This window comes from Leucopleurus acutus (genome assembly GCF_964270905.1).
Source record: "Leucopleurus acutus genome assembly, chromosome: X".
Classification (NCBI taxonomy): domain Eukaryota; kingdom Metazoa; phylum Chordata; class Mammalia; order Artiodactyla; family Delphinidae; genus Leucopleurus; species Leucopleurus acutus.
The window spans coordinates 94621919-94632070 of NC_139148.1; the positions used below are offsets into that span (position 1 = coordinate 94621919).

General features: G+C 37.5%; 1 protein-coding gene across 1 annotated transcript in view; it reads left to right on the forward strand.

Annotated features, from left to right (window-relative positions):
• The window catches only part of COL4A5 (collagen type IV alpha 5 chain), a 215668-nt gene extending 208019 nt beyond the window's left edge, over positions 1-7649 (forward strand). The window contains exons 48-51 of the mRNA XM_082864798.1: positions 3372-3549; positions 4975-5089; positions 5437-5609; positions 6449-7649. Coding sequence (XP_082720924.1) covers positions 3372-3549; positions 4975-5089; positions 5437-5609; positions 6449-6530 — 548 coding nt within the window. The 3' untranslated portion in view covers positions 6531-7649. The remainder of the gene's footprint in view (positions 1-3371; positions 3550-4974; positions 5090-5436; positions 5610-6448) is intronic.
• Positions 7650-10152: the final 2503 nt, after the last annotated feature.

The following is a 10152-nucleotide window of genomic DNA, read 5'->3' on the forward strand; positions in this document are numbered from 1 at the left end:
CAGCGGCCATGGCTCATGGGCCCAGCCGCTCTGCGGCATGTGGGATCTTCCCGGACTGGGGCACGAACCCGTGTCCCTGCATCGGCAGGCGGACTCTCAACCACTGCGCCACCAGGGAAGCCCTCCCATAAACTTTTTCTCCTTTTATTCTGTTCTCTCTTTACTGTCAGAGTCTAGCTTATACCCGTAATCAAGCTTATAAACTTCAAATCTCTAACCTATCTAGTGAATAGAAAGCATTAGAAGTTTTTGAACATCATGAAATTCACAAATGTAATGCAAAGAAAAAATGGGATCTCTCACCCTGTATATGACTATAACTTTTCAAAATGTGTGTATCTGGTCAAACGAGACCCATCATAGTATGTAGTCAGACGTAGAGGCTATAAACTGGCCCTGACTCAGGTACAGCTTATGCCTCAGACATAGGAAGGCCATGATAGGGCCCAAGATCCCAAGTGTGATACTGGATTGCAGGGTCTATGCTTAGAGCTCACTCAAGGATCAAACTGGAGATATCTTGATGGCTAAGCAAAGAATAGTTATAGGTTTGATGTTAAGGAAACAATCACCTGATTAAGTAAATACATAGTCTCTGCTGGATTAGTGAAAGGATTATGGTGTATAAAAAAGAGGGTGGAGGAAACACACTGAATACTAAAACTGTTCTGTCTGGGAGAAAAAAAGCATACTAGGAACCATTAGTCTATAGTTTTAATAGAGGCATTGAGAGTTCATGAGATCACAGTCTCTTTGAATGTTTAGAAACTATAACCAGAATTCTGCATCATTATAGGTAGCCTACAGCATAAATACAACCAAACACCCATGTTCTCATCATTATGGGCATTCCTTTTATGCACATCTTCCTTTTCTTTCTGAGACCAGGGATATTTCCATCTCTGTCCCTGATTAGTAATGTTAGTTTTATTTTTAAATTACTTTATAATTTAAAAGTACTTTCATATTCATTATCCAATTTGATTTTCACAACTATGATCAAGAATGATATAGGACAAGTATTGTATTTTTCCACTACGCACACCCACATGCACGCACGCGCGCACACACACACACACACACACACACACACACACACAAACTGGCTAAGCGGTTAAGTGACTTATTCAAAACCACACACTCAGAAAGTGATGGAGATAAGAATTGACTCCAACACCTACCAATTCTTTTTTCTTTATTGAAGTATAGCTGATTTACAATGTTGTGTTAATTTCTGCTGTACAGCAAAGTGATTCAGTTATACATATATATGCATTCCTTTTTATATTCTTTTCCATTATGGTTTATCTCAGGATACTGAATATAGTTCCCTGTGCTATATACAGTAGGACCTTGTTGCTTATCCATTCTATACATAATAGTTTGCATCTACTAACTTCAGACTCCCAGTTCAACCCTCCCCAAACCCCCTACCCCTTGGCAACCACAAGTCTGTCCTCTGTGTCTGTGAGTCTGTTTCTATTTTGAAGATAGTTTCATTTGTAACACCTACCAATTCTAAACCCATTCGTTTTTCAGTTATGTCAATTTTGTTATTTGCCCTCACATGACTTTGAAATCATTCACCTCTCTGAGCCATTTTTTTCTGAAAAAAGTATAAATTACAATAAATCAATGCTTTTCAACCTGGGGAACTTTTGAAAAGGTTCCTAGGCCCATCCCAAACCTATTATATAAAAATTCCCAGTGATTCTGACAGTCTACCAGTTTTAAGAATTATTGTTCTTTTGTCAGTCACCTTCAGCCTGAGATAAGCATACCCCTTTGGATACATGAGAAATTTCCAATGTATAATTTTAAAGGACTTAGTTTACAAATCCTCAACTTTCATATGTACTTTCTCCTAAAGTCGAACTGCCTGTGTATGTGCTTTGGATAATCTTGTTGCCCATGTCCCCTTTCACTACCACCCATCTCCCACTTTATAAAAGACTCATACTATGGCATATTGCCTTGAAACATGAAAACCTCTAGGGGACAAATTCAGAGGAACAATTCAAAATAATGGCTTTGTTAAAGTCTCCATCAACTCAGGCTCTATAATTCACTTCTAATCCATCTCATTAGGAAATGCATTTCCAATAAAAGTTTTCTTTTAATGTTTAGTAATTATCAAAATTTATAATAAACTATCTTTTTGATCAATGTGAATTAGTAACTATTATGATGATGACCATTCAAAATAAAATATTTAACATGTAAAGCCTTAGGGTCACAGAAAGTTTTTAAAAGTTACTTTAAATTTTTGTTTCAGAAAACTATGATTGGATAATCAGTAAAAGACTTTCAAAAATAAAAAAAAATACATTAGGATAAAACTGTGTGAGAGAAGTGGAATGGAAATATAATTTCCAAATGCAAAAGGAGCACTGTATAATTTCCAGTTATTAAAGAGGAGTTTATGCACTTTTCAAAAGGTTTATTGTTAGGTTTCAAATACTTACATTGGATACATTTAAAAGAGTGATGTCAAAGTTTGTTTTTAAATATAAATATTCACAAAACACTACAAATGACAGCTGGCAATGTTGAAATGTGGTTTGCAAAATTCCAGGCTCTGGTATTACAAAGTATAGAAGGGTGGGTGTGAAGCCAAGAGACAATAACCAATAACTTAATAACTGGCACAGTATCAATTTAAACTTCTGATGAAAAATTTGAGATGTCAACTTAAAAATGTGTGAGGGGGTTACATCATTTTTCATCATTCCTTTGTGAGTAAATGAGAAAAGAATGGCCTAATCGCTGGTAGAGATAACCTCTATTGCCCCTACCAGCTCAGAAATTTAAAGACTCTAGTTCCTTTCCTTTTTTTTCCCCCTTACGTTCTTCCTTTCTCCCTTATTTACTTTTTTCCCTTGTATTATTTACCTGCAAACCTGTCCATGGTTGCTGTGCATATTAGTCAGCACTATAGTTTTCCCTAGGCTTAAAGAGATTGTGAACCCACATAAGACATATACTGGGGATGTCTTGGAAGAAGCGAGGACAGCCTGGAGAGGAAATACTGATATGATATTATAAGGAATCAGTGTGTGCCTTTCACTCGTCTACAATAAATTACCCAATATTCTCCGTAAGACACCATTGTTTATAAGATGCCTCACCAGTTTAAAAACAGTGCTGGGGAGTATATAATAAGCTACCACAATAAATGTCTACATAAGTTGTAAGATCTGTCCTGATTTTAGAGATGTAAAAATATGAGTAAATGTGCATCTTATAACTGAAGAATTAAAGTATATTTATTATCTAAGAGATGGGGGAAAGTTCCTCTTTAAAAGGTTGTTAGTATGTTAGAAGAAACTAATCATCATGACATTTTTTCTTTTTCTCCCCATTCTTCCCAGGAACGGCCGGCAGCTGCCTTCGTCGCTTCAGTACCATGCCTTTCATGTTCTGCAACATCAATAATGTTTGCAACTTTGCTTCAAGAAATGACTATTCTTACTGGCTCTCCACCCCAGAGCCCATGCCAATGAGCATGGAGCCCCTGAAGGGCCAGAGCATCCAGCCATTCATTAGTCGGTGAGACACTGGTATACCTTTGATTTTTATCAATCTCCAGTTAGTTTAGCTAGTTACTTTAGCTAGTTAGAAATGAGTCCAAAGCTAATAATCTGATCATATTCATCTCAGGTTAGGTAGAATAGAGGTGCCTTTGTAATACTCAGTGCAGTATGTAGTTTGATCCATATTTATCAGGGATCTACTTTTGACCAGGACCCATGATAGACTAGTGTAATATACCAAAAAAGCTCACAGTCTAGTCACTAGGCAAATATATGTAAATTAATATGTATCAGGCTTGGGCTAAGTGCTGCAATAGATCCAGTAAAGTGTTATGAAAGCATTGGGAAAGGGATATTTAATTCCAGCTAGAGAAATCTGAGATGACTATATGGAAGAAATACGTTTTGAACTGCTTAGCCCTTGAAGGATGTAAAGGACTTGAGACACAGGCATTTATAAGGGAGAAAGGCATACTAGGTAGAGAACATTGGAATGGGTTGTAGACTCATAGGTCTAGAATGTAGTTTCTAAAAGTTGCAGAGGGAGAAGAGATCAGAAAGTTAGCTTGGACCTAGACTGTAGAAGGCTTTCAATGTTAGGTTTTAGTTCTGAATTTATTTGGTATGTAATGGGGACATCTGACATTTTTGAGCTTTCAGGGAAGATTACAGAAACATCAATGTATAACATGGATTTCAAAGGGGATAGTCCAGAGGTGGAGAGAGCAGTTAGATTGAGAATATCGCTGTAGTCCTGGTAGGAGTGGATTGGAACTCTCAGTAGGGTACATGTATCACATTAATAGAATAAATAAGATTTGGCATGATTAGTTATGGGAAGGAGAAAGTGGTAGCTGAGACTTGGCGCATGAGTAACTAAGAGGAGGGTGGTACCATTAATAGAGATTTCCTACAGTGTTGCTACATTAGAACCCTAGTTTAACTCGACCTCCTAGGCATGTTAGATATTGCCATTTTCATTCTGATCATGACCCAATTGACCTGGGAGTCTAGTAACCATAAAGGGTGAATCATTGGAAACTCTAGTTTCTTTGACATTGAATATAAAGGTTAAACCTCGTTCAGCCTCTCTTAATAGCAAATTCATGGTGCCCTTTTCAATATATTTGCCCTAATCCTTTGGGAATTCATTTTTTTGTGTGTGATTTTTTTTTTGTCAGTCCCAACCTTGGGAATAAAAGATCCCCTAAAGGCATTCCCTATTTTTTAGATAAACTTTACCAAATTGGTTTAGTCATATTTCAAAAGGTACCCTCATGCTCCTAACTAAAGATTTAGTAGTGCATTTTTCTCCTCTTTTTCTGAGCACTGAAGACACCTTAATGGGCTTTTATACCAGGAAGCCTTCCAAAGAAGAGGGACTGCTATTTCCCATATGCTTACCCTGTAGATTGTGTTCCTTCTGCCTTTCCCTTACCAGATGTGCAGTATGTGAAGCTCCGGCCGTGGTGATTGCAGTTCACAGTCAGACCATCCAGATTCCCCGTTGTCCTCAGGGATGGGATTCTCTCTGGATTGGTTATTCCTTCATGATGGTATGCAACACTCTTCCTTGTCTTTGTCATCAAAGCTGACTGTCCGTCATATCTACATTTCTATCTAATATGAGGAATCCCTATCATCTACGTAGTAAGAAGCTTGAACCTCATGTAGCTTCTATCCAAGCACTGTGTTCCCTCTCATACATTTGCTGGAACATATTTTCATAATCTGCCTGTTTCTTCTGTTGGATACCTTTGGTGTGGATACTGTTCTGTTACCTCTGGCTCTAGTTCCTTCACTGGCTTTGAATTTTTGGCCCAGCTCCGCATATATCTTTGGATGTTCACTAGGGTATCATGGCACATGGGTATTGTGGCACATTTTCCCTTGTCTTTTCTAGCACACAAGTGCAGGGGCAGAGGGCTCAGGTCAAGCCCTGGCCTCCCCTGGTTCCTGCTTGGAAGAGTTTCGTTCAGCTCCCTTCATTGAGTGTCATGGGCGGGGGACCTGCAACTATTATGCCAACTCCTACAGCTTTTGGCTGGCAACTGTAGATGTGTCAGACATGTTCAGGTAAGGTGCTTATGGCTTTAGTTTAGGTCCTAAGCTTCCTTCAGAGGTGCTAGCGAACAGAGAGGCAGTTCATGGATGGTTTATACCCGACAAATATTAGGAATTAAAAGGACCATGTCGTTTATTCTTGCTTGTTCTCCTCATATACCAGACTCTGATCAGCAAAGCAGACTTGGCTAATAATAGGTATATGTAGTTTGGGATGGCTTGGTAATAATTCTTCAAAAGCAAAACAGAGCAAGGAAAGGTTATGTGACCTGCTCAATAACAAGTGAGCGACTGAAGCCACCCCAGAAATTGAAGCAATAATCTGTGTTGCCTTCCCCAGTCCAGTAGTCTCCTTTCCCAGAATGTTTTCAAGGCTCTCATCCAAGTGTTTGAATGAGTAAGACCACATATGATACATGAACCTCAGGATACTTTATCCTATTGGAATTTTTTTTCAATTTCAATTTATTTTTATATGTTGCTTTTTTTGTTATCATTAATATTTTTCTTATGTATTATTTTATGTAATTGTTATGTGTTATGTATTATCATTTATTCATCATCAATTGCCCAGATCCCTCTCGTTCTAGGACCATTAAAAAAATGTATAAGAGAAAGAGAGGGAGAGACAAATAGACAAGGGTAATGGCGGCAGGGAGGAGAATCACAAAAATACCTATGACCACTAATGACTCTTAGGCTATAGCAGTCATTGCGTTAGATTGCATTGCTCAAAAGTTAACCAGTAAGTCATCAGAAGAGCTACTGAAACACAAAGAGAATGTTTACATATGAATTTGAACCAAATACCAGAAAAGGCTAATCTGATAATCTTGTGTCTTATTTCCCAGCAAACCTCAGTCAGAAACGCTGAAAGCAGGAGACTTGAGGACACGTATTAGTCGATGTCAAGTGTGCATGAAGAGGACATAACATTTTGAAGAATTCCTTGTGTGTTTTTAAATGTGATTGATATATATATATATATATATATATATATATATATATATATATATATATATATATATTTCCCAGGATGCAATGTCTCACTCTCCCCAACTTTACCACTGCTGCCACCAATGGTGCTACTATATATGACCAGGAGAACATGCTGACTAGTAATCATGAAGATTCAAATGTACCTCAGCAATGTGCCAGAGCAAGGTCTCTATTATTTTTCTACGAACAAAATAAGGAAATGAATTTACTTTTTGGGTCCAGAATGACTTTCCCCAAGGATTATAAGATGAAGATTATATATTTTGCCCAGTAACTAAAATGGCACGTTAAAAATTCAATTAAGAGAAGAATCACACTGAGTAAAATAAAAGACTGCAGTTTGGGGGAAGAATTATTTTTCATGGTGCTACTAATCCTACTGTATCCCAGTTTTTTAATATAAAAGTGTTAAGCTTATTTTGCTCTGTAAGTACAGAATGTGTATATTGTGTAAACAGCCTTTTAGCTCAAAATGTTGAGTCATTTAGATGTGACCTGACATGAATCACTCTTTACAGAAAACTTAGGAAAACCTAGAATACAAACAGCAAGATTTTATATCCATGTTTATCAAAGTGAGAGAATTTATATTCTCGCATCAAGTTATTACCGAGAGTGAATATAACTTGAGTTTTATCCCCTAAGTTCTTATTTGACTTTTTTTTAAAAAAAAAATAGGTCATTTTTAGTCACTTTAATCAGAATTTTAAATGTACATGTTACATACCAAATTATAATATTTAATGAAGTAATTTCTCTTTTGCTATATTCTCCAAGACACTCTTAACACTAGATGCCCCCAGCTTTGATGTTTCTTACATCTTGTTTTTGCTCATCCCCGACTGGGCAAAGTTCTCCCAAACAATTTTGAGAAACAAAAATGTATTTAAAAAATTGACGGTTCTTTTCCCTGTGCTTTTTATGTAAGAATTATTCTCCTGTGGGCTGTGCTTGTACAAGAACTGGGAAGACAATACTTAGTCTTCTCTCTTCAATTACAAAGCCAATTGATGTTTCTTACTTTTTTATTTTAAACGTTTTATTATAAATAGTCATAAGAATACCTTATTTCCCTAGCTGTCATCTTCTCACTTAATGTTTTTTAACTCACCAATATCAATTTAATTAAAGATATCATATGTTGTAAGGATGGCTTGTTGTGTATCTCTTCAGGCTATGTGTAAAAATCTGCTCATTTACAGATAGACTACACATCTGCACATCAACAGGTAGTCTGCCTTCTCAGAGAATCATTTAGAGCAGTTCTAAAGCAAAGGGAGTTTCTGCAGACTTTGATCACTCTGATACCTGATAGGAGACATAGTAATGTACTTTTTCCAATGAAGAAAACAACTCCTTGGAAAGTATTTTTGAGGTAATAAATTTATTAACAACATTGTGTTGATGGCTGAGAAAGGAAGCAGAACTACTTTCTATTTTGGGAAGAATTCATTAATAATCTTTAAAGCAGATTAGTGAGTTAATATTCCTAATGATTAAGAATGAACCCATGTAGCTCTCTAAAATCGTCGAGGACTTGCCTCTATAATAAAATGTGTATTATAGCTAAGATATGAAACAACCAAATGATTTTGAGAATTTTAGACCCTAATATGAACCCATGTAAAAACTAAAGCGTAGAGTGTATAGTGGTAAAATTTAGGTTCTAAATAATGGTAGATCATAGTGCTGATTGCTCGTAACACTGTTGAGTTCAAAGCTAGCCAATTGCAAAGTCTAGCTTTATTTTTCCATGAGCTACACGCATGAAAACACTAACGGGTAATTGTAAGTGAAAATGCCATATTACATCCCATACATTTTTCTATATGCTGTACACCTGAAGGTTGCTCCTTGAGTTACAGCTGCAAACACTGATTCCAGAGGTTTTGCTGTTTGTAGCTTTCCCTCTCATGTTTAGCTGGTTGAAAATCTTGGCTCAGAAAGAACCTCCTAATATTTTATATTTTAATAGTTGCGTGTGCAGCTGGTTTTGTGTTTCTTAAATCCCCTAACTAGCCCCAGCCCTGCTTTGTTGTTCAAAGTACATGAACCCAGTCCATTCCAGGATCTTAATGTTGTTGACTCACCCTTGCCACTGAATATTCAAAGATTATTCTGATGTAACTGCTCTAGTAGTTACCTATAGTGAGTTTTGCAGTCAAATACAGTTAATGGTTTTCCCGCATAGGCAGGCAATGAATGAACTGTTCTGCTTAATCAGATACAAATAGTTATTACATGTACCAACCAAATGAGATATGTGTGTGTGTGTGTGTGTGTGTGTGTGTGTGTATGCCACATTGCTATCACACTCATCATCTCCAACACTTCCAAAAGTGTTTTCGCTGGACACCTTGTGATTATACAATGCCTTTTCTCACCTGGGCAGATTTGAAAAACACTTTCTATTTCTTACGGTGCCAGTGAGGTTCTTTGCCTCAATTGGCATGTTTAATTGAAATCTCACTGGTCATGCCAAGCCATCAGAAGTTTATTCATATGTTAATCACAAGAGGGCACTATCGCCTTTAAAAATAAATCAACATGGGAAAAAACTAAATGTCAGCATATATTTGTTGAGCTCATTGTTGATGAGATTCCTCGTTTTAGCTTCATGTATTCTTTCATCCTCATAAAGATCAGTAGCAAGTATTTTAAGAGGTGGCCCAGTTACCCAATATCTGCAGCCAAGATAAGGGACAACTTTGCTGTCAAAGATTTTCTTAAGAGCCTGATTAAGAGTTGGCTCTGGTAGTAATTCCTGTGCCTCTCAACACAGAAGCAAATGTCCCTGCTCCCCTATGCAGCCACTTTTGTTTGGCCAGGATTTCAATTGGCTTCTTCAGCAGAGAAGCTCTGTTCTCAGACTGGACTGTAAAAACACCTTCACCCATAGGCAGCTCCAAAATAAATTGAATAATATTTTGAAATCATATGTCATTTCCATTTTACAGCAGTGGTTTCTAGAGTATATTCAGGATGTTTGGAAGGTTTTTACGGTAGAAGCACTCGTAGGTTGGGACATGGAAGGAAAAAGTTGAGCTAGGCCTGTCTCCCAAGTTCCATAGCAACGAACGTTCATTAGGTACTTATTAGCTGTAGGGCACCATAATAGATAGGAATCTAAAATCAACTCAACCAGAAAAATAGGTAGTCACTCTAATATATACTCCTAAGAATAGGTATGCTGTTACTACCAAATCTAATTGTAGGCCGGACTAGGACAGATCATGAGGCTTTTTGCCAGCAGTAGCTGTCTGGAGAAAGCTGGCTCACCCACCCATTCTCTAACACATGGGCAGGCTAAAATCACATTTATGTAACCGTAATTCTCTTCTTTTATGAGTAGACAGCATGCCCAACACCTGACCCCACAGGACGACGGATTGCTGATATCATACCAGTTTATGCCACATATCTTCTGTTTTCCTCTTCCGGATTCACATTGCATTCTTCACCCTGCTTTCTGCCCCCGAGGGTTACTGTGCCCTCTGGCTTCTGCTTGGGTTCAACCAATGCGATTCCCCAACAGGATAGCAGAGTGATGTGCAAG